Genomic DNA, 24,511 nt, shown 5'->3' with positions numbered 1-24,511 from the left:
ATCTTGCGAAAATGGCGTCATCAGGAGACTGGACCTGCTCAGTACTGATCATGAGATAGAGCCACCGTATAAAAGTCCTGCCCAAACTCCTGCAGACCCAATCACAACCCCACAATAATGATGCCACACCCCTTTTTATAGCATCAAATAGCTAACTAAAAGCAAACTTATTAGAAAGACGAAAGCTTGAACATAATGTACATCAGTGTGATAAGAACTACCTAAAAAGATGGAAACCATCTTCGGGAAAAAAATTTTTGAAGTGTAATTTGATTATTTAGTTGGATCCCATTCACTTAGCTGAAGACGTGGGGATTATGACCTATACTGCAAGAGATGGTGATTAAAATGTTTCGGCTTCACTTTTTTTAGGACAGGTGAGGAACACTTGATTAGCACAGAAAGCTTAACTCTCTCCCTGCCATTGATGGAACTATTGCATGGTAGGGGGCGCTATTGAGCATCTTCTGAAAGAGTACAGAATCTCCAGATCAAAACGCAGATGAAGCAGAAGCAGAAACAAGCGAATGTAAGCAGATGCATTTGCAAAATAATGTGATCAACAAACATTAAACTCTATAAATCAAAACTGCCTGACATTGACCCGGGAAGTGGTACTGGACTGTGCAAGCTTTGGGGGTGTCGGTGGAAGTGATCGACTCCATCTACAGTATGTTTTGATCATGAATCTGAATCTGATACAGTTGTAGTCTATGACAAAAATAAGATTTTTCTAAGCTTTTTGCTCTTTTTTTTTTTTTTTTTTTTTTACTTTTTAACTCAAGTGTTAAAAAAAAAGAAAAGAAAGAAAAAAAAAACCTGCATGAAGCTAGAATAAAAGGTTTTTTGGCTGTCAATGCTGGCGGGGAAAGAGTTAATAAATGGGTTATTAATACATAATTTTATTTAATGTATAATGTAAATATGATGTCTTGATGTATATTTAAAAAGAGATCATTGACATTATGTGTTAACCCTCCATTTACATTCATAACAATTTAATGCTTGAAATAAAACAAGATCCAAAGATCAACACGACCCTCTTACCCTTGTTTTGTGGTGTAGGGATAAACATCATCTTAGAAAGGAACATATGAAGGGCTTGATGATCTGACAATCAGAGCTGTGATCACTAAACTAGAGTATGCAGTGATTGGCTGTTCTCTTAAACTATCTGGCATTTTACAAAAAGGACAGAGTCATCTCTTTGCATTCATCTGCTTGAAGCTCTCCAGTGCTGTTTGACTGAATGTCACATGTATAGCTCTCGACCTTGGAGATTGTGTGATGAATATGTTTGAGATTGCAGTGGGTTTTTCTAAACACTAGCTATGTTATCATTTCACACAGCCTGATTTCTCACCCTTTTTCAACTTTTGCCCTTGAGGAAAGTGTTTCAGCAATAGACCAATTTCACCACAATTTCTATTCCATCACATATGTGCATAATAGCTACAGACAAGCATTTTAAATTTGACTGTATGCATTGTATTTTTGGATGAAGTTTAGTGCAGCTATGATTTTGTCAATTTTGTTGGTCCTACAACAAACGTAGGCTAATCCTCACTTTGCCCCAACCTACTGTAAACCATTAACTACCTTTCAATCACAGGGATTTTCAACTTAAGTCAGGCTCATTTCTGCAAAATAATATTGGGTCCCACTTTATATTAAGTGGCCTTAACTACTATGTACCTACATACAAAAATAAGTACTTATTGTGTTCATATTGTATTGCAAAACACTTTTGCTGCTATTGAGGTGGGACATGGGTACATTTAGGGACAGCTTTGGTGGTATGGGTGGGTTTAAGGGGAGTTAAGGTGTAAGAAATGGGTCAACAAAGTAATTACAAATGTAATTACATAAATAAATTACAGATGTAATTACATGCAGGTATTTTTTAAATATAAGTACAATGTAAAAACATGTATGTACACAATAAGTGCATTGTACCAAATGATTAATTAAAATGTAAGTACATAGTAGTTAAGGCCACTTAATATAAAGTGGGACCTAATATTGTGTTGCTTCTTACACATTTTGTGACACTTTCCAGATTAAATGTCCAGTGACTAGCACTAAAAGTGTTTTCAGTTTCGTGAACGTCCAGATGATTGTGAATCTGGAAATGTTTTATAGCGTTAGTTGTTGTACTTTTGGAAATTAAATGTATGACAAATGTTCACCCAAAAATGAAAAATGTGTCATCATTTACTCACCCTTGTGTGGTTTCAAACCTATGTGAATGGTTTACAAACCATATAATTGTATTTTGTGGTTATAACATAGCAGTATCTAATCTGCCCTTGTAATCATAATTTGTGTGTAAAAGAAATAAAAGTTGTTGGTGTTTTACTGCCACGAGTATTCAGGACGTCTTGAGATGATCTCAAGGATCGGGATCAGGGCCGATCAAGCATTTTTTTTAACTGATCGGCATTGGCTCTCCAAAGCGATCCGTGTTTTATGTCAGCTGTCATCCCGGTGACATGCAGTAGGTGTCTAGATTGTAGTAGATTTGCCAACCCCCATTAGAAGGAAAAGAAGGCGCTCAAATGTGTGCATTCAGCCGCTATTAAGAAACAAAAGAAAAAATATGCATGTATGCAGTGAGGTCTGTTCTAGCGCATCACACATGTTTGAGCTTCCATGTTCAATGTATTTGATGCACACTTTCGTAACGATCATTCATTCATTTATCGGTTACTTTTTTCTGTCGTTGAGACGTCGTTGCCATAATGTGTTGCTGTGGGTTGCATCTTGCTTCGGATTTGACTGATAGACTGTGCTTTCTAACCATATCTCCACTTTTTTTTTACCTTTATTTTGCAATTATTCAGCTTATTGTATATATAAAATAAAATAAGTTTAAATCGGTAGTCGCATATTCTACTAATGTCTTTATACAATATGTGCGGATATATACAGTACATAGAAAGAGTTTATCTTGTATATGTATACACATACATAAACATATTACTTTTACTCTCTGCACAGCTCTGTAAACATTGGATTGATTTAAATCACTTTAATGTACTTGAATTGTGCATCAAAAACTTGGAATATACAGTGAAGCGTATTAAGTTTTTAGGAAAAATGTAGGTAAACTCATGTTTTTCCAATGAGACTATGTTGGGGAATTTTTAAGTTGATAACAATGTGTAGTTTAAGACCCAATTCCAGCTGTGTTCTAAACCCAGCACTACCCCTAAAATCTAATTGGCTGATTAACAAACATGTTTAATCATTTAATAAACTGATGTTTCCAAAAAAAAACAAAACAAAACAAAACAAAACAAAAAAACATTCTGTCATAATTTACTTATCCTAATGTAAAATCAAACCTGTATGGCAAAGTCTTTGGACTCCTTTGACAGTCACTATGAACTTTCATTCTGTAAAAGATTCATATAAGATTAGAACGATAAGAGGGTGAGTAAATGATTATAATCTTCCTTTTGGGGTCCTTAAAATAATAATGCATTTGTAAAGTTGTGGAATACACAATCACTCTGCTATATCTACAGTGTAAATCATTCATTTTGACTGACACTTGTACACATTGCACTTTATAATGTCCTCATTTCACACCCCATGTGCATTTGCCACATGGTGTAGGCACTGATTTTCCTTTTATTCACCTCAGAGAACAGTGAAAATTGTGATTTTTATAGGAGAGCTCACACCAGATTTTCATACTAAGATAGACACTCTGTCGTAAGTGTGTAGAAATGTGTAAATGTGGCCATTTTCCTTTGTAAAGAATCTGGATTCACAGCTGATCATCAAGAAATATTTTGTTCCATGTAGCTTGAATTAAGCTAACAATAGATTTCCTACTGGGGTTTAATATAAGCCACAGCGGTCAAAGACAAATAGTGTAATGACCATGAACTGAATAAGAGAGTGGAGCGGAAGTTTTGAGCCTAATGCAAATTGACATTTAGGTGAATCTCTGTCAGTTTCGACTGACTGCCCCAGCACGGGCAGCCCTGATAGGGTTAGAGGGTTTACTGCCATTGGGTTGTATAAACATCAGGAAACAGCCCGCAGGTTCATGCTCACATGGAGACAACCCAATGAAATGTGGAGAAAACAACAGTGTGCGTGGGTGCATTTGTGTGCACATGTGTATTCATGGAGCTGCAGCATTGTGTTTCAGACACGGAGCATGTAGGATGGCTTAGTGGTCTGACAGACCATAAATTGATTAAGTCCTCGTCTAAATGAAAACAGGAAATTGCCACTTAGAAGAGGAACCCCCTGCATTATTGACAAATATTGCTTTCTAAGTGACTGAGTTGGGAACAGCAATAGAGATGATGGCTAGAAGATGGAGAGAATTGGAGCACATCACACCCGAGCTGCTCCAGTTTGGTATTAGATCAGCCACGAGGAGAGCCAATCAAACCTAAGGCCTCGCCAAAGCTTGATGAAATGGCCAGACAGTGCTGTTTACTGAGAAAAATCAAGTATGGCTCAGATAACATATCTTTCACACCCTAAAAATAAGACAAAACAAAAGATAAAGGAAACATGCATTATTAAAAATTATAAACACTACTTATTCACTAAAAATACTGTAAAAACCAACACATTGTGAAACATTATTATAATAACGTTTTTATGTTTTTCAAGATTCTTTGATGAATAGAAAGGTTAAAATAACAGCATTTATTTGAAACAGAAATCTTTTGTAACATAAGTATTATTTTTGATTAATTTAATGTTTCATCGCTGAATAAAAGTATCAGTTTAAAACCAAAGCTTAAAACAAGAGAAAATTATTTGTGTTAAGTTAAGACAAATATATTTAAGTTGTATTTTTGTAAACTAGTCTCAAAATCTCATGCAGATGTGCTTCTCGTGTAAATTTTTCTTGTTTAGAATGTCATATTCTTAAGATTCTTTTTTTTTCTTTTTTGCTAGAAACAAAAGCAAAAACAAAACAAAACAGTAACCTGTTAATCATGAGACAGTGGAAGATCTTTTGGCCCTTGCCAATGAAGAACTGCTATGCTGAGCTCCACATTCATTGCTGTGAGTGTGTGCACCTGATTAAGCACTGACCTTTACAGTACCTGCATGGAAATACTCATGACAGAGTGGCAGATAACCTGTTATTATGTGCTCCGAGTCTCCGGCCAGCCTGTGCATCCCACGCAGGACCGGTTTTGACATTTCTATTAAGGCAGATGAGATTGTGCTGGCCAGGGTAAGAGTCTATTGTGCAGAAAAAAGTCAAAGAAGAAGAGGTGCATTTGAAATGTGATCAACATGTCACGTTGCTGCACATATGATTTCAATATATAGAACAGACAGGGCCGTTGCTTGCAATGGTGATTATTCTGTGGACCCCTGACTGTTGGGGGCCCATGGCGACTAGGCTACAAAAAGTTGTGTTAGATTTGTGTGACTGCATTTGTGCAGGCCATTAATGATGTCACATGGGTCATAATGGATCATGCGACATAAAAACAGCATTATCTGTGCTATGCTGTCCATTCCATTCCATTAGATACAGGTGGAGTTTCTGTCACTATGCAGGGCTTCCCTGCCTCCCACAGCACTGCAGAGAGCACTGCAGTTGACAAATGAGAGGGAGACACAGTGACATGTATGTCTCCAGAAATTGATTCCTCTTGTCCTTCTGTTTAACTCATCCCAGGAGACGTAGGGCATCCTTTTTAAAGCCTATTAAGTTTCTGGGCTGTGGAAATGCTCTAGTGCCACAGGCTAACACGGCTGGCAGAACAACAGCACTGCTGAAAGTAGCTCAGCATTTGTTCTAATTTGGAATGGCACATTCATGAGCAGACAAGAGAAAACTAAAAAGAATATTGATCAGTTTAATTTTCCTCCTCATACATGTATAATTAAACAGTAATAATCCAGGGTAGTTTAGGAGGTCTTATTTTCCACAGCTTCGATCACCTAGTTTCCCAAAATGAGAGAACTGTTTTTTAAAGCGGAGATGCACTGGGACCCGAGAGTAAATGGCTTTTAATGAATTGATAAGAGGATAATTACTCTCTGCGCAACACAGGGGCATGAGTCATGTATTAGCATGGGATTCTAAAGGGTAATGTAATTTTCTCTGCTTTTATTATGGTTTTATTGATTTTTTTCTCTATGGACTATTTTTTTTTCCTTTTTCTTATAACCCACTGAATCCCTAATGGGCTGCTGTGTTTGACTTTTTGGGGAGGGGAGTTGCTGTCTTCGACATCTTTTTATCATGAAAATTAAATTCTTATTATTTCCTTTTTAAGTGCTCCATCATTTGAATTGCTTTGCTTTATGTGTATCTGTTTTATGCTAATGTTGTGGTATGTTAATTTAGAATATGGCACTTTTATAAAACAGATTTAGCAATAATAACTTCTGTCTTATCAGTTGGATGTGTATTTTTTAGGGCTGTCAAATGATTAATCACGATTAATCACATCCAAAATAAAAGTTTTGTTTACATAATATATGTGTGTATACTGTGTATATTTATTATGTATATATAAATACACACACATGCATGTATATATTTAAGAAGAATATGTTATGTTTATATATGAAATATATTTATATATAATATAAAATATAAGAATATAAATATATAAATGTATATACATGTAAATATTTTCTAAATATATAATTTATGTGGTGTGTATTTATATATACATAATAAATATACCCTGTACACATACATATATTATGTAAACAAAACTTTTATTTTGGATGTGATTAATCGTGATTAATCATTTGACAGCCCTAGTATTTTTTAAACTAAACAGTACCTTTAAAGTCTAAAATATTAGCCTCGGCTAATTAGCATCACTCAAAGTTAAACTCTTTCTATTCACTGCATCTTCTGCTGGAAAGCAAGTCATCCTTGAAGGTGCCTGGGGGACTCATTTAGTAGGTATCTCTAACATGCTGCACAATGTGATTTTGTGGCTGATGGGAAACCAGAGCAGTAGGAAAAGCTGTGTGAAGGGATGCGCTAAAGGCAGGGATGCAGATGGACCTGCGGAGGCTGCACTGCAATGCTGTTTGAGTGCAGTACAACTAGTAATGTGAGCTCAAAATAATGGCTCTTCCTGTTTATCCCAATAAGACCATGCAGCTGGGGTTGACTTTACACATTAGCCATCATGTAGCCATGTTCGTGTTCATGCTTGTGTGTGCGTGTTAGCATGTGCCCGCACAGACCTGTCTCTATGCAAGCTACCAAATCACTGCAGAGAGCATTTTTGCTTACTCTTTTGTTTTCTCATTTCTGCTTCTTTTCCCAGGACCCAGATCAATTTCACTGTGGCCATTGATTTCACCGCCTCTAACGGTAAGTTATTAAGTCGAGAGAATGGTGTGTGACCTCCTAAAAGGTTGGGGAATCCAAACCCAATCGTTGGTCTTTTTCTACAGCTTGTGTCGCTCAATATACTCCTATTAGTTGTAGCTGGGCGCCCCCTGTGCTGCGGGGCTGAACGGGGAGCTGTGTAAGGGTTTAAGTCAAGCTGAGAGGTGAACCGGTTGGATAAAACAGTCTAAAATGGCCCAGCTACACCAGCCCGCAGTGTATGTTACACCCCGTCGTTTTTGACACGGCACTTGCTGCAAGTGTTCAAATAATTACTGTTCTTTCACAAGAAACTGCTTCCAAACATCTTTGAATTATTCAGCAAATTAATGAGATTTGTTCAGAACAGGGTAGCGAGAAGATGTAAATAGAAGGCATCGTGGAGTTTGCTGAGAGATTTATTGAAGGTGGCTGCCTGCAGTACAAGAGAGCTGAATTACAGAGTTAATTTAGTAACAATGCAACCATAGCTCAAGAACTGTTTGGATCCCAACTGTTCTAAGCCCAGAACAACATACAAAAAAAAAAAAAAAAAAAAACCTTGGAGTGCTCTTTTGTGTTTCTTAAATGTATTTCTTGAATTGCTCTGGCAGACACAGTAGCTCTGTTCAAATACCTAATGAATTGCATTGATAACACCATGTCAACTCCAGATGCGAGCACTGCCATGCATCAGATGTATATCTAAACTGTTATATTTAGTGAAACTGTCTACACTGGATGTAGCTCAGTAAACAGGACCAGGGGTGTTGACCAGGGGAGGCGAAGGGGACACGAAAACTGTACAGGGTTTCCCAGAAAACATAGAGTAACAGGACAAATGTATTTAAAATGTTTGCTGTGACACATCCAGTGTAGAAAGCCTCAAGCTATTGTAGTGGGTCACGACACAAATGTGACAGTGGCCACACTTGGGAAGACACAGGATAAGGCATCTTAACCATCATAGAACCTCATAAGTGACTGATTTGAAGAGCTTTACCTTCAAAGCAAGAAATAGCATTCTGTAAATGAAATACAAATCAGAATTGATTGCTGAGTTTGATGTTAGCATGTTGCTAAGCTAAGACCATACTATTCTAATTAGCTTAAAAATACACAAAACACACTAATATTGGATAAAATAATACATTTTTGAATTAAACTGAAATATCTATCTTAGTCAAGAAAGATGACGTAGGCAGATCCATGCAGTCTGCTAGCAATCAAATAATTTACAACATGGCACAAGCTGACTGATCTCATTCTTTAGCCAGTAAGCTTGCTTTCTCAACATTTAAATCATCTGGTTCAGTGTTTTTTGTGAGCTGGTACTGCAGCATGTTATCAGAGTTCCTCTTAAACCCTCCACCTCCTCCAGCTCCACCTGTCTAAACATGTTCTAGGATTTATGTATGCCCATTTATGCAGCAGCTGCATATCTCACAAGCTCACAGAAGTGTCTCTGTTGGCAGTTGCAAGTCTATACTTGCTCAGCAGCTAGTATCCCACTTGTAGAAGACCTAGTCCATTAAGACCAAATACATTAACATTGTTTCTTAAATTGGTGTTCTAATATGTTTGTACAACTAGAAACTTTTGGTTTGCTGTTCAATTTTCAGGAAACCCATCCCAGTCCACTTCTCTCCATTACATGAACCCGTACCAGATGAACGCCTACGCTCTGGCACTGAAGGCTGTGGGGGAAATCATCCAGGACTATGACAGTGACAAGATGTTCCCTGCACTTGGATTTGGAGCCAAGCTGCCCCCCGATGGACGGGTGTCTCATGAGTTCCCCCTAGTGAGTGAGCTGATGTTCATCTTCCTGTTGTCTTGAACTTCCTGAAAATCTCTGAGATTAGTCCAAAGGAGATTGTTGATTCCAAGAGTATCAGTGTCCTTCAGTTTTTCTTACTTTCCCAGTCGTAAACTTGAGAGTATGAGATGCTAGGCATTGGTGCTCTGGAAGTGGTTTAATGATTCTGAGATGAAACTGTATGGGAGACATCTATAATTGGCAACCTCTGCTGTCATATTGATTAATTCAATCCATTTTCTCTCTTCAGCATTGTTTTTCTGTTGAACTTTGGTTGGCTTAAATGAAGAAACATATGTGAAACATTGATTTCTGTCTTTCAGAATGGCAATATTGAAAATCCCTACTGTAATGGTATTGAGGGGATATTAGAGGCATACCATCAGAGTCTAAAGACCGTCCAACTATACGGACCTACTAACTTTGCCCCTGTTGTAAATCACGTGGCCAGGTAGGTTTTTAAATTATTACATTTTTTCATAGTCCACATGAACTATTCATTTATTTATTTATTCATTTATTAATGGCAACTAAAATTAAGATTATTAGTTTGATGGCAGGCTCAAACATTAGAAAGTATTTTATTATTTTCAAGATTTAAGATTTAGTAATGTTGTTATGTGCTGTCTTTTTACATTTATTGTATTATTTTTTTCTTCCTTTAAATTTTATATACGATTTCAGTGAATATTTATATTTGATTTCACAAAACAGATTTTTATTGGCTTTAGTTTTAGTTAACAATAACAACACTGTTTATGCAGGAAATAAATAGAGAGAAAATTGTGAACTAATTTTTTTTTTTTTTTTGACACCTCCAGCCCTGAATATGTGGTCACAGTTTTGAGTAAAAGCATCTAAACACAGAGTAAATTGATATTTATTTAACACTCCTCCTCTATCTAACCTCGCTTTGCCCAATCTTGCATCATTTCAAAATTTACTCCATTAAATTGCCATTTTAATCTATTCAAGCTTGTTTTTGTTTCCATGTAAAATGTCAGCCTGTTTGCGCTTAGCGTGCAAATGATAGATTGCCCAGATTTAGTGGAATGCAATGCAAATGTTATTTTCTCCATGAATAGTGAAATTGATCGTTGTTTAGATTTTCAAATGCATAGCATATGAACAACAGACACATCGAGAATCAGAATAAGCCTGGCATCTCAAACTGCTTGGCTAAGCACCTTGTCTATGCACTGTATCTTTGAAGACACTTATGATTTCCTTTGCTTCAGTTTGTTTTGACTCTCTGATGTTCCATCAAAGATGTCTGCCTATCATGTCTGACCACGAAGGCCAAACACTCGGCTTTTAAACCCATATTCTGTTTGTGTTAGTCCAATAACTGATACAAGAATGATGCTGACATGGAGAAGCTTGTTATCCCATTGTAAAGCTCACAGCATAGGTGTCATAAAAGACTGACTCAGTACTGACTGCAGCTGTTTTTTAATCATCATTTGAAAGGATAGTGGGTGTTTCCAGAATAAAGGAGACAAAGTAATTGTCTGAAGACATCTCCACCCCCTCCCTTATGTCACGGCATCACACAACCAAATCATTTTCCATCTGATTACACTGCATCCACTGTGGTAATTAAAAATGCCATCTTCCACAGATTTGAATTAGACTTTCTAAATTGAAGCATGATACACCTCCTCAGGCTCTGGCTCAGAGTTGGAGGCGGCATAGATTTATTTAACCAAAAAAAGCAGAACATGGCTGATGTTAACATGGCATTTGAAAACCAGGAAAATAAGAATGTAGAGAGTAAAATGTGTGATGTAAAGAAAAATCATCTGTCCTGAAGTATACATTGTTTTAGTTTTTCTTGTCTCTGAAGGTACGCAGCTGCTGTCCAGGACGGCTCACAGTATTTCGTGCTCCTCATCATCACAGATGGAGTAATATCAGATATGTCACAGACCAAAGAGGCCATCGTGAATGTGAGTATGACCACTAAAAGAGGACAAGTGTCCCAACAGAACAGGCTGGAGAGGGTCCAGATTGCCACTCTGTTCCATTTTACTTCCTTTTCAGGCTGCATCCTAACTGAAATGAAACCTCATAAGTGAAAAGGCTGCAACTCCACACACACATCATAGAAAATAGATCTGTTCACAAAAAGTGCACGACAGATTTAACTCGCAATTGATTTTGCATTGGCATGTTTGATCTTCAAAAAGCATATCAATCACCAAACACACACAAGTACTGGATAAATATTCAATTAGATAATCAGTACTTCTCTCATCGTCCACCATTGTGGATTTATTTTTGAGCAAATTGCAATGCAATCTGTGATTAATACACAAAATGCTTCCTTAAAATGTAGCCAAAATGAAGCATCTTAGAATGCAGCACACCTTTTATGTGGTCTAGGTTTCGGAACAGAGCTTTTATATTTTGTGTAAAATCCTTGGTCTTCATCTTCAGCCTGCACTGAACTATAATACGCTTAAGTACTAAAGCATCTCTTGTGGCTGATATGGGTTTTTATAGATTATATATATATTGTTATAATCTATTTAGGCTGCATAAAACAATTCTAAATGGATGACTCGTGGTGTATTGAGGTCATAATTTACACTTAAAAGGTCAGTCTCATTTCCAGCGGTGCATGTCATTCATCTAGCCTATGAACGGCCCGATTTCCCAGCAGACTGGATTTAAAGGGAATTTGCGACTGTTACTCAGATTTGTAGAACAGCCACACCTTCCTTTTAAGATCTTGCCTGCTGCTCTTTCCCCAGCTGCCTGCATCTGCCAAGAAGCCTCACATTTCCACCTCGTGTGACATTTAAGACTTGAAGCTGCAAGGTAAAAATGGTGACCTACAGTATGGTGCAAACCTATGATTTTCATTTGTGTGTTCAAAGGACTTTTACATTTTTTGAATCAAAATTTGGGTGTTTGGATTTAAAACAGACATTTTCATCAAACCGTCATGAATTAAAGATAATGAATGTTATACTGCAGTGCAGATCTGATTAATGATTTCAGGAGGTTTGAATCAGAAACAGGAGATATCAGCATAGAAACCGACTAATCTAATCAAGAAAGGGGCTGCATCTCTTAATCAAATGAAAAGGTCATGTGGTCTTGGTAACTGATTAGCCATGTGTGCATCAATTCAATAATTACTATATTGAGATATGGAAAATTGTTAACTATTTTATCATTTGGAATCTTTAAAGGGAAATTTCACTCAAACCTGTCATCATATATTTAGCTTCTTCCAACATTCAACACCTCTTTGACTAACTTTCTTTCTACTATATATATTAGCCAATTTTCTTATGCTTTCAGCCCACTAAGCGTATTGTTTTTATGGTGCATTTTTGCTTAATTTTTGAAGTCTTTTCGTTTTGAAAGAAAAAAAAAGCACCATGGACATTCTACCTAAAACTATTTTTGTGTATCACAAAAGAAATACGTTATACAGATTTGGATTGGCATGAGAATGAGTAAATGGTGACATTTTTGGGTGAACTATCCCTTTAAGCAGAATTTGAAAGAAATTGTCATTCACAACAAATCATGAGAGGTCTCTGTGAATGGTACATTTTGAAGTAATCTTTTTTCCAGCTGCGCCGTGTTGATGGAAATGTGTCTGAAATGAAAGCTGTATCTGAAGTGCTAATACAATCTGCATTTTGCTCTCAAGCACAGTATGATGGTGAGCAATGTTCATAAGTGCCAAATCAACTATAAATCTCATCATAATGCTGCTCGGAAATTCAACGTAGGAGATCTGTTAACGTTTCTAGGTGGACGAGGTGTATTACTCTTGTCCTGGGTGGTCCTGAGTGGCACGCATATGTTGGGATAGTTTCATAACAGTGTGCAAAGTGTTCACAGAAAACCTTTGAGGAACACTGACCTACTTCTCTCCTCTGCTCTGATTCAGATTCAGACAGACGCATGTATCATTCATGAGTAAAGCTGTTACTCTAAGCAGCTGTTTGCATCTCATCCTTCTTGTTCATTTAAAAACAGGTCGTAGAGGAATGGACATTCGCCCACGCAAGGCCTTTTCGATCTAAGGGTGTTTCGACAACATCTCTTCACATTCCACAACAGCTGACAGCATCCTGCGGCTAAGCTGTCTCATTACAGTTTCAGCAGAGATGCGAATATAGACATGTGGTGTGGCATATGCGTATATAGCAATATATTTACAAAGAATGGTTTGAGGGGAAAAGTACATTGTCTTCACTTTTTATTTGTCAGTTGCACGTCAAATGTCAGCTATATTTAGGGTTTGCAGTATGGTTTCCTCTGAAGACGTCTATAATGTTTCTCAAACCTTACATGCACTGAAAAATTCAGTGTTGAAAACAATTCCATGCAGAAATTGCTAGTAAATGTCACAATTAATTACAAAGAAACTAACACACTGATCTATCTATCTATCTATCTATCTATCTATCTATCTATCTATCTATCTATCTATCTATCTATCTATCTATCTATCTATCTATCTATCTATCTATCTATCTATCTATCTATCTATCTATCTATCTATCTATCATTTGTGGAGCTTACCTTAGTGCAGTCTCTTAAAGAAATTGTTCACCACAAATCCTCAAAAGAAAGACATTATACACATTTGGATTGTCACGAGAATGAGTAAATGGGTGAACTATCCCTTTAAGCAGTATTTGAAAGAAATTGTCATTCACAATAATTCGTGAGAGGTCTCTGTGAATAGTACATATTAAAGTAATCTTTTTTCCAGCTGCGCCGTGTTGAGGGCAATGTGTCAGAAAAGTGTAAAGGGACAGTTCGCCAAAAAATAGCTGCGTACAAGTTTGAAAATCAGTTTTGATTTGAATTATTCCTTTAAGTGTTATAAAATGCAGTGGTTCTGTGTTGGGCTCTGGCAGACTCTAATGAGCCTCGCATATTCATTTTCTGTCTTAGATAATTAGCATTGAATGCTGGAATCCTCCCATCCGTCAGCTGAAGACATGCAGCCTTTTTTTTATTTGACATGGTAATTACGAATAACAATAGGCACGGTTGAGGGCTAATCGGGGGATGATAATGAGAAACAACAACATTACGAGTGCATTCATTTGTCATGTTGGACGTGGGCAGGCCTGCGATGATAAGCCAGTCAGGATGCTCCAGCAATAGCAGAGGTCCATCATCCGCCAATCAGATGACGTGCAACATGAAGGATGGTGGGATTAATCAATTAGACAGCTCTTTGTCAGATTGAACCGCCCGCTCGCTGTGTGACTGATGATAGGCTTAATAGAAGTTCCTGTCCTTAGTCACACCCTGACAGTATTTCATGCCATGTCTGACTCAATCCTGCTTTTTCTACCCTTCGTTAGAGCACGGGCATCATTAGTTTAGCCCCAAACTGCCTATCATGGCTCCAAGTAGAAATCTGTACAGTGTATTTCCTCACTTACAGTACATGCTCATACAGAAGACCTGGGAGCTCTGCTTCAAGGAATTGTTTGGCCAGAACAACAGCTCATAGTGAACATCAAGCTCCAAAAAGAACAAAAAGTTTTCGGAGCCATGTGAAGGCCATTTTTGGGCAAAATTGTGCCAATAATTACATATCAATAATTTATATATATATATATATATATATATATATATATATATATATATATATATATATCCTTTTTATTTATTTCAAAATATTTATTTCACTAATATATAATCAAAGTATTTATTTCTAAAGTTACTGTTCTGTAACATCTATTCGATGCTTTTCTCATTTAACACAATGAATTTAAATAGTATTTTGGTCTTTTAATTTATCAGCCCAAATTCATGTGCAGTTTGCAGTTAACTGAATATTAGATAAAACTGCTAAAAATTTGTTTTCGGCAGATAAGATTAAATACTAATATTTCAAATGATTCAAATATGTTAATGGGTTTTCTTTCTTTTCTGTTCTTTTTCCCCCTCAGAAAAGCCCTGCAAATGTTTCTGTATGACCAACAAGTGTTGATTCTTACATTCTTATTTGATTATTAATACAACTATGAATGTTTATTTTGAAACAAGCCATTCATGCAAGTTTCAATGGAGTGTGTCCATGTTAATCTAAGTCAGTAAAATCTCAAAAAGGAAAAAAAAAATCTACTTTGTTTATAAAAATAAATCTTCAGAAATTCTCATTTTGTGTTCCAAAGGGGAAAAAAATAACAGCATGTTGTTTTGAAATTACAAGAGGGTTAATAAATAATGATAGAATTGTCTTTTTTTGGCCAAACTGTTCCTTTAATGTCCAAAAGCCAATTTAATTCTTCAAATCATGTCTTTCCTTTAGCAGCGTAATGATAATTTCCTAAAGCAGCTGGGTGCTGATGACATTACATTAGAATTCTACCCAGGCCAAATAATAATGCTGTAAGCAAGTGAGCATGCAGCTTTTGTTATAAAGAAACACGGTGCAGGTAATTTGTGGGTTCTCAGAATCTAGATTTTTTTCCTTCCATTTTGTTCCTAATGTTCGCTTGCTTCTGCGTTCATATATGTTAGAGTGGGGGTTCGGGACTGCATGCGTGACGTTGAAGAGCTGTTGTCAAGGAAACTATGGTGAACTAACAGACTGTGTTGTTTTCTCATTTCTTCAAATCTGTCCTGTCAGTCATGACAGAAGACGATGGTACAAATGGGGCAACCGACTTCAATTATTCATAGTGCCCTGCCTCTCTTTTATGACATGCAGGCATGACAGGACTGTCATAATCTCTGCACTGATAATTTAAGATTGTGGAAATGGGCAGCCCCTGTCAGTAACAGTCGATTTGTTGTTATGGTCTTGGAGCGAAAAATGAAGACAAAATTGGTCTCTGAACCTGTCAGAAGAGCAGCAGGAAAGTTTTTATTACAAAACATCTCAAAATGGGGAAATTACATTATTATTTTGAGCAGCTATCACAGGAAGTAGAGCTTGAAAATTATGCTTTTGTGGGGTTTTATTCATTTATACTTACACGTAACAATCTAACACTCTGCAAGTGCCACATGCAAGGAAAAATTTAGTTTGGAAAAATAAAGCAAGTAAATTTACTTGCCAGTTGATCCGTAAAATTAACTGTAAAATTATTCAAAACAAACACGTTCCAAATATCTACTGAAGAAACCGTTGAAACTTGCAAGTTTTCTTTACCATCAGACATTTAAACCATACACATATACAGTGTTGTTCAAAAGGTTGGGATCAGTATGATTTTTTAAATATATATTTTTAAAGAAGTTTAATCCTCATCAAGGCTGCATTTATTTGATCAAAAATACAGAAAAAAAGTAATATTGTTAAATATTATTGTAATTTAAAATAACATTTTTCTATTTGAATATACTTAAAAATTGTATTTATTCCTGTGATGCAAAGCTGAATTTTCAACATCATTACTCTGGTCTTCAGTGTCACATGATCCTTTAGAAATCATTTGAATATTCTCAATTATTATCATTTTTTGAAATAGTTGTGCTTAAGTTGAAAAGTTAAATGGTAGTGTTCACCCAAGTATGATGACATTTTTTAGTCTTTTATTTGCAGTGTTGGGCAGTAACGTATTGCTTAGTAACTTGTTACTGTAATTTGATTACTTTTTTAGTAGCAGAGTAATTTGATGCATTATAATTTTCAAAATAGTAATTAGAGTAGGCTATAGTTACAAGCCGAGGTCTCTATTACTGCCGCGTTACATCACTGTGGACAGAATGCAGTGTTTTATAATTTAGATTGTAAAAAGGATGTAGCACAAGCACTTTTGAGTCCAGTGCCAATGTATTAGAGACCTGCTCCCGCAAGCCCCTACACAATAAAGCGCGGCGCGGGACAAGATGGGTGAGTAGACATTGTGTGTGTGCGGGATGCAGGAGAATAAAATGATTCACGGGACTCCCGCAATATAGAAATGTCTAAACGTAAAATATCTAAAACAAATAAATTGTTAGTATCTATTGCACAAAAGTAACAAGAACTAATATAAAATAAAAATGATTAACAGGCGCCAGTGTAGGCAGAGTTTCTATTTAGGCTGTAAGCCTGTAACACATGTTTGCAGCATTGAGCAAAGTTGATTTCTGGAACGCAATGGCCAGTCAGGAGTGCAGTGCTGAAATTTGTGTGCTCACGAATCCTCTCATCATAACACATCATAACACGAGTTGTAGACATAAGGATTCATTATGCATGAATTCATTGTGTTATAATTGAGATTTGTGAGATTTCGATGAACTGAGATGTCATCTTTTTAGAGATTTTAAATGCAGCGCTCTTTGCTTTGCAGCCTATGCTTGCTTTAAAACAGTGTTTTCGTGAATTTAATAACAAATATTTATCGGGAGCATTTATGCTGGGATTTCATGTTAATTTCATGGATGTAGCCACAGAAAAAAGTAATGTAACTACACCGCATGCATAATTATTAGGCACGTTGATATTCTGATGATATTTTTTTTTATTTCCAACCACGTTTGTCCAATTCCAAACCACATCAATCTTAATAACTACTATTGGTTTTGTGTTTAATCATTTATAATGATATAAAATTCTCCATGAAGGCTGGAAGTGAAAAAAAAAAAAAAACTCCTTATATTTTACATTAGTAATGTAACTAATTATGTTTGAAATAAAGTAATCAGAACAGAAACATGATTACTTACTGAGTAATCAGTAGTTTAATTGCATTTTCAGAGTAACTTGCCCAACACTGTTTATTTGCATTCAGGTGTATTCAGGATATATAATAGTATCTGTACTCTACATTTCTCAATTATTTCTCAAGATAGCAATCACACTTCTGTGCTACTTCTGTGATAGTTAGCACACATTCTGCTGAGAGTATGCTATAACTATATTAGGCCATACTAGCAAACTTGCATTTAGCTGGATACTGTAATTAACATTAATTTGTTTACTGCTGCTCTTCTGGCATCCATTTTTAGTTTTTCTTTTTTTCTTTTTCTGCACATAAGGTTATAGTGGGGTCAGATGTGATTTTGTCATTTTGTCTGGCTGTCGTGGTGTGAATAGCTGTGCTGTGTGGCCTGTGCTATTTAGACCGCTGTGCAAATAGTCGCTCTGAAACTACTAGCCTTTAATTTAGCAGGGCACATAAATGATGCACAATTGTGTTTGTGGTATATGAGAGGAGGAATGCTTGGTTGTAATTTTCACAGATATTTGGAGGGGGAGATGGCAGGAGGGCTGTTAGAGAAGCGGGTGTCGTGGTGATCAAACTGGCCCCGCCTCTCTCTCCTTCTGCTCACCCTCTAGAACACCCTCTAGAACTCTTGAGAGCATTCTGTTCCATCACTATAAATAGCTAAACACCTCTGTGCTGGATATACTGTATGAGACATGTTTATCAATACCAATTGTTGCTTTCAGTGTTAATGCAAATTAATTTGTGTTTTGGTAGTTCCTGTCATTCTGTCTGTCTGTCTTATATATAAAATCAATATCACATTGAATGAATAGTTGTATAAATGTAATGGATTTTTACTTCCTAAACATGTATACATTATGCCTGTGTTTCATGTATATAACAAAAAAACATAAATTTGTGGTTTGAGAACATAAATATTGTTTTGCCATCAGGCTGCCAAGCTTCCCATGTCCATCATTATTGTTGGAGTTGGACAGGCTGAATTTGATGGTAAGCTATCTATCTATCTATCTATCTATCTATCTATCTATCTATCTATCTATCTATCTATCTATCTATCTATCTATCTATCTATCTATCTGTCTATCTATCTCTCTATCTATCTATCTATCTATCTATCTATCTCTATCATCTATCTATCTGTCTATCTGTCTGTCTGTCTGTCTGTCTGTCTTTCTATCTATCTACTTATTGGAGAACTCCAACTCTTACTTTATAGAATAAAATCAACATTACCATGTAAAAAATAAATATTTGTATCAAGTAATATATAAATATTTTAAAACTTTTAAATATTTTATTTTTTATTTTTTATGCAATTAAAATTGGCAACTCAATTCTTTAGTTTTACTTGGTGTTTACTCAACACCATTTTCAGCTAAAAAATTTTTTTTAAACATTTTGCTCATTCATTTACTTAACAACAGCATTTTGAGCAGCTAAAAATGGAAACTTTTGAAAATGGGTTTCAAAGTGCACATTTTAAAGTGCACAATACTGTTATCATCTCTGTGTAAACTATGAAAAGAAGTCATGCATAAATGTATGACATGTTCTGTCTTTTCTGTATTTAGTGCAATCATTGTCATGTAAACATACATGGTAACACTTTACTTAAAACCTTAATATATATAATGCATTATAAAATATTTAATGCAGTCATTATGGCTTGTAATATACATAATAATGTATTGTGTGATCTTATGAATAATAGTAACCACAGTTATAATATATTATAATGCTTATCTATTCATTGTTACACCTTAAGAATGTGTAACATTAAACATGACAAACAAACCTTCAAATATTATAATGCATTTTAACTTTGGTTTACAATTATTTATGAAAAAATATAATGCATTGCAATGTACATTATAAATATCTTCATAATGCACTATTCATAAAGGCTTCAAGTAAAATTTTACCACATACCCTTAATACTAGCTTAGTGCCCTGAAGCTGTTTATAGCAATTAGTCAAAGAAGTGCTTTGATAGCAATTAACAGGGTTGTTTTTTCTCAGCTGTGTGCGCAGTACAGGTAATCTAGAGATCATTTAAAGAGACCTGGTTTGGGCTAATCATAGAGCGAGAAGTAATTATCATCTATATTGAGTGGGTATTATTAAGCACATACTTTCATGTCTGGTCATGTAGTGATCTGTCAGAACACTCAGGAAGTTGAGAGAGACTTTGATCGATATTGAAATAGGGCTTCCTCCTAGAATAACAACATACCTCACATGCACAGAGGTGGAAGATGAGCTCCTGTCGGATGAGGTGAGCAGGTCATGTGGAGAGGGCCAGCTGTTTGAGAAGACTGTAATGGAATTCTCTATGTGCATTCTAGTTACAGAGACCAATTATATTCGTCTGGTACCAAAGCAGTACCTGATGATGAAGGAAATGATGGCCCTAGTAGTTTTAAGACCCAAAATGACTTTTTCAACTGAATGTAACACTGTGCATACAATAAATAGAGTAGTTCAAAAGATATTGTCATCATTTACACACTTTTATATCATTTTAAAATTGCATTCATTTAAATAAAAATTAAGTGTAATATTTAATTGATATTTAAATAAATGTATAAGCACAGGTCCAGTGATGTACTTATACTTCCTGTCTTTTCCCACAGCTATGGTTGAGTTGGATGGTGATGACATCAGGATTTCCTCAAGAGGAAAATTAGCGGAGCGAGACATTGTCCAGGTGACATCAGTAGTAGTCTGCTTTATTAATACATGCAATGCTCTTTCAAAGCTTGTTTAAACCACAAGTATTCTATGTTAACGTTCAGGTTTTAAATAGCTGTGACTTGACGCCCCATGTCTCTTTCTTTCAGCAATCAAATCTTTTAAGCATGAGAATTTTAATTACTAATTCAGTCACTGTGGAATCAAGCCCTCGTGTAACAGCTCCACTCTATAACCCACATTATTATAAAGCAATTCATTATGCAGGTCCCCTATGAATGCAACCTGTCATTAGCAGTAATAAGACCATCTCAGGCTACTGAGTCACAGACAGCGAGCAAAGTGAGGAGAATTCACTCTTGAGGCACTGTTTAATTTGTTTTACTCAGGAAGAAAGGATAAGTATGTTTTGGGATGTTGTTGTCTTTCTCAAAAAATAAATGGATTTGTGGATGCACAAATGGAAGAAAGATGAATGTTTGAATAGATGCTTGAATGGATCAGTGGTTGACCTAATACATAGGCAATAGATGGATGAACTGATATGGAAAGGATGTATTATTGAAGGAAAGGAAAAATAAATGGAGGATGAGCAAGTATGCAAGAATGCATTATGTGGATGGGTGGATGCATTGGGTGGGTGGGTGGATGTTTGGATGGATGGGTAAGAATGCATTAGGTGGATGGATGGATGAAAGGCCAAAAATTAATGGATGGATAGATGGATGGATGGGGAAGAGTGCATTGGGTGGGTGGATGGATGGGGAAGAATGCATTAGGTGGGTGGATGGATGGATAGATAGCTGGATGGATGGCTGGATGAAAGGCAAAAAATTAAGGGATGGATGGGGAAGAATGCATTGAGTGGGTCGATGGATCGATGGATGGGTAAGAATACATTAGGTGGATGGATGGATGGATGGCTAGATGAAAGGCCAAAAATTAAGGAATGGCTGGATAAGAATGCATTGGGTGGATGGATGGGGAGGAATGCTTTAGGTGGATGGATGGATGGATGGATGGATGGATGGCCAAAAATTAAGGGATGGATGGAGGGGTAAGAATGCATTGGGATGGTGGATGGGTAAGAATGCATTGAGTGGATGGATGGATAGAAGGCCAAAAATTAAGGGATGGATGGATAGATGGTTAAGAATGCATTTGATGGATGGATGGGTGGGGAAGAATACACTGGGTGGATGGATAGAGAAGAATGCATTAGGTGGATGGATGGATGGATGGATAGAAGGCCAAAAATTAAGGGATGGATGGATAGATGGTTAAGAATGTAATGGGTGGATGGATGGGTAAGAATGCATTAGGAATGAATGGATGGATGGATGGATGGATGGATGGGGAAGAATGTATTAGGTTAATGAATGGATGAAAGACAAAAAAGTAAGGGATGGATAGATGAATGGGAAAGAATGCATTAGGTAGATGAATGGATGGATGGATGGATGGATGAATGAATGAACAAATGAATGAATGAATGTGGGTTGGATTAAGGGCTGGAATAATGAATAATTGGGGTTAGATGATTGAACTGGGGAAGGAAGATGCATTGATGATATAAATATGAATGAATATATTCATATTTATTTATATCATCAAAGCATCTTCCATCGCCATGGTTGGTCTGAAGATGAAAAAAAAGTGGAATGAATGGAGGAATTAACAAATAGTGGCATGGATGATGGGGAAAAAATTGAGGAATGGATGAATAAATGTGGAATGAAAGGTGGATTACAGGTGGGCCACAAGATGACTTAAAATGAGTATATTAATAAAGAGTGCAGTGTATTAATATATAGTTTCAATTGTTCGAGTTTTAAAAGTTTTAATTGATCGAGAATGACAGACAAGACATCTATTTGTAAGATTTCAAATAAATGTTTTTCTTTAAAACATTCCATGCATCAAAAAAAAAAAAATGCATCACAGTTTCCACAATATAGGCTATGTATATATATAATACTATATATAAAAAGCACCAAAAACTGTTTTCAACATTCATATAATAAGAAAGATCATAATATTTAAATTAATAATCGAGCACCAACAATAACTGAGGACCAGATCAGCATATATTGAGGGGCCTTTGAATATTGGACAACATGGGGATTTGAATCAAAAAGGTTAAGAAGCCCCATATAAGTGGATGGATGAATAAATGTGCACATTGCTTCCTGCCCCTTACAGTTTGTGCCATTCCGGGATTACATGGACCGGACGGGAAACCACGTGTTGAGTATGGCCCGACTGGCCAAAGACGTTCTGGCTGAGATTCCCGACCAGTTCATTTCTTACATGAAGAGCCGGGGAATCAAACCCAATCCGGCGCCGCCTCCGTACACACCGCCAGGACACACACACCACACACAGATCTGAGCGCACGCTCACAAACCTGCTTTAACACAACAGCTCCTCTCCCTGGAGTCATGGGATAGCTGTACTGGAGCTTTTAGGGTTTAGCTCCCAGTGTCACCGTGTGTTTGAACTCTCCAAGACACTCTGAGGTACAGTGGCGTTTTTCTGGTTGTGCCATTTATATTTTCTGCCCATTCTTTTTTTGTTTTTTTTTTCGGAAGGATGGTGTGATCCACGAATCTGACCCAAGGGCAGCTTTTTTGTTTGTTTTGTTTAAAAATATCTATATCTTGGCCTGTGACTGTTTCTTGTTTTGTGGATCAGTTGACAAGAGGACGAAGAGCAGGAGAAGGAGGAGGAGGAGGAGGAGGAGGATGTTTGTGGTTTCAACTTGTGCCTGTCTGTGACTGTCTCAGTGTACCAGGACAAGTGTGCCCTAATCTGACATTTGACCTTACTCCACATTGGTATACTAGAGTGTGCGCTTTACAGTGATGTTTTTAGATTTGTATCGCTTTCATTTCATATCAGATCAGGCCTGTGTCCATTTGGGTTTATTACGTTAAACATTGCTTTTGTGCAAAGCTCTTATTTGATTCTCCGTCTTTATCTATTTTGATTTAGGAAAGCATGCATGCGTGAGAAGAGGCAAAATGAATAATTTTGTTTCCTATTTATGAATGGTGTGATGACAGAAGTACTATTTTCCCATAATTTCACACACGGCACCTGTCTAAAGTGACTAGAAGCAAAACTTCAATAATCAGCATTACACTTGCTAATGTGCTTTTGTAGGAATGCATAGGGGCCATTTTGGCCGACCCTGCCTACGTGCAGCACAGCCGATATGGGTCCTCTCTCCCTCACAGGCAGAAATGAGGCCTGGAGTGTGCTCAGAATGGTGTCACCCACTCAACTGTAGTTCATTCACCAATTCAATTTTGTCAAGAGGCTTTTAATCAAAGACGAGTGCCTGATGTATCTGTACTCTGCCAGTATAGGGCTGAATGGAGGAGCTTGTGTCATTGAGCACATTACAGTCCTGTCTGGGTATAATAACCGTGAGCATTTAGCCCTGTGACTGTGTATGGGGTGTTCATTATCTCCAGATGTATTTCTGCCAACCCATAAGGCTTTGACAGAGCATCAAAGCATCAGAGGCTTTTCATCTCTCAGATGTCTTTAATGTATTTTATTCACTCTATTTTAAAATTCAAAATAATGTTGTTGGTTTTTTTTCAATTCACCTCAGTTGATTAATTGATTTGTATTTATTCCACACACACAATATATATATATATATATATATATATATATATATATATATATATATATATATATATATAAATTTATGCTTTCATAATTTGTCAATTATTATTTCTGTTAAATAAATTATGATCTTTTTACACACCATATACTACATTAATACTACACTGTCCTTTTTCATGTCATTAATGCATTTTATTCTGTATATTTGTGTGTTTATCCACCTTGTTTTTATTTTTTTATTTTTTTCAGGTTTAAATCAGTTGACTTTCTTCAGATTAATTGAATTTAATTTAAATTTATTTTATAAATTTATTTTATTTTATTTTATTTTATTTTTGAATACATTCTTGGATTTTACACACC

The 24,511-nt window shown here is 36.3% G+C and overlaps 1 protein-coding gene across 1 annotated transcript in view; it reads left to right on the top strand.

Moving 5' to 3' along the window:
• Positions 1-24,158, top strand: part of cpne5b (copine Vb) — a 165,014-nt gene extending 140,856 nt beyond the window's left edge. Inside the window, exons 14-20 of the mRNA XM_042733626.1 lie at positions 7,293-7,339; positions 8,959-9,140; positions 9,479-9,606; positions 11,002-11,104; positions 18,748-18,805; positions 20,452-20,525; positions 22,712-24,158. Coding sequence (XP_042589560.1) covers positions 7,293-7,339; positions 8,959-9,140; positions 9,479-9,606; positions 11,002-11,104; positions 18,748-18,805; positions 20,452-20,525; positions 22,712-22,900 — 781 coding nt within the window. The 3' untranslated portion in view covers positions 22,901-24,158. The remainder of the gene's footprint in view (positions 1-7,292; positions 7,340-8,958; positions 9,141-9,478; positions 9,607-11,001; positions 11,105-18,747; positions 18,806-20,451; positions 20,526-22,711) is intronic.
• Positions 24,159-24,511: the final 353 nt, after the last annotated feature.

Source organism: Cyprinus carpio, chromosome B11 (genome assembly GCF_018340385.1).
Source record: "Cyprinus carpio isolate SPL01 chromosome B11, ASM1834038v1, whole genome shotgun sequence".
Lineage (NCBI taxonomy): Eukaryota > Metazoa > Chordata > Actinopteri > Cypriniformes > Cyprinidae > Cyprinus > Cyprinus carpio.
The sequence above is the reverse complement of the archived record's forward strand: the minus strand, read 5'-3'. Positions and strand labels throughout refer to the sequence as shown.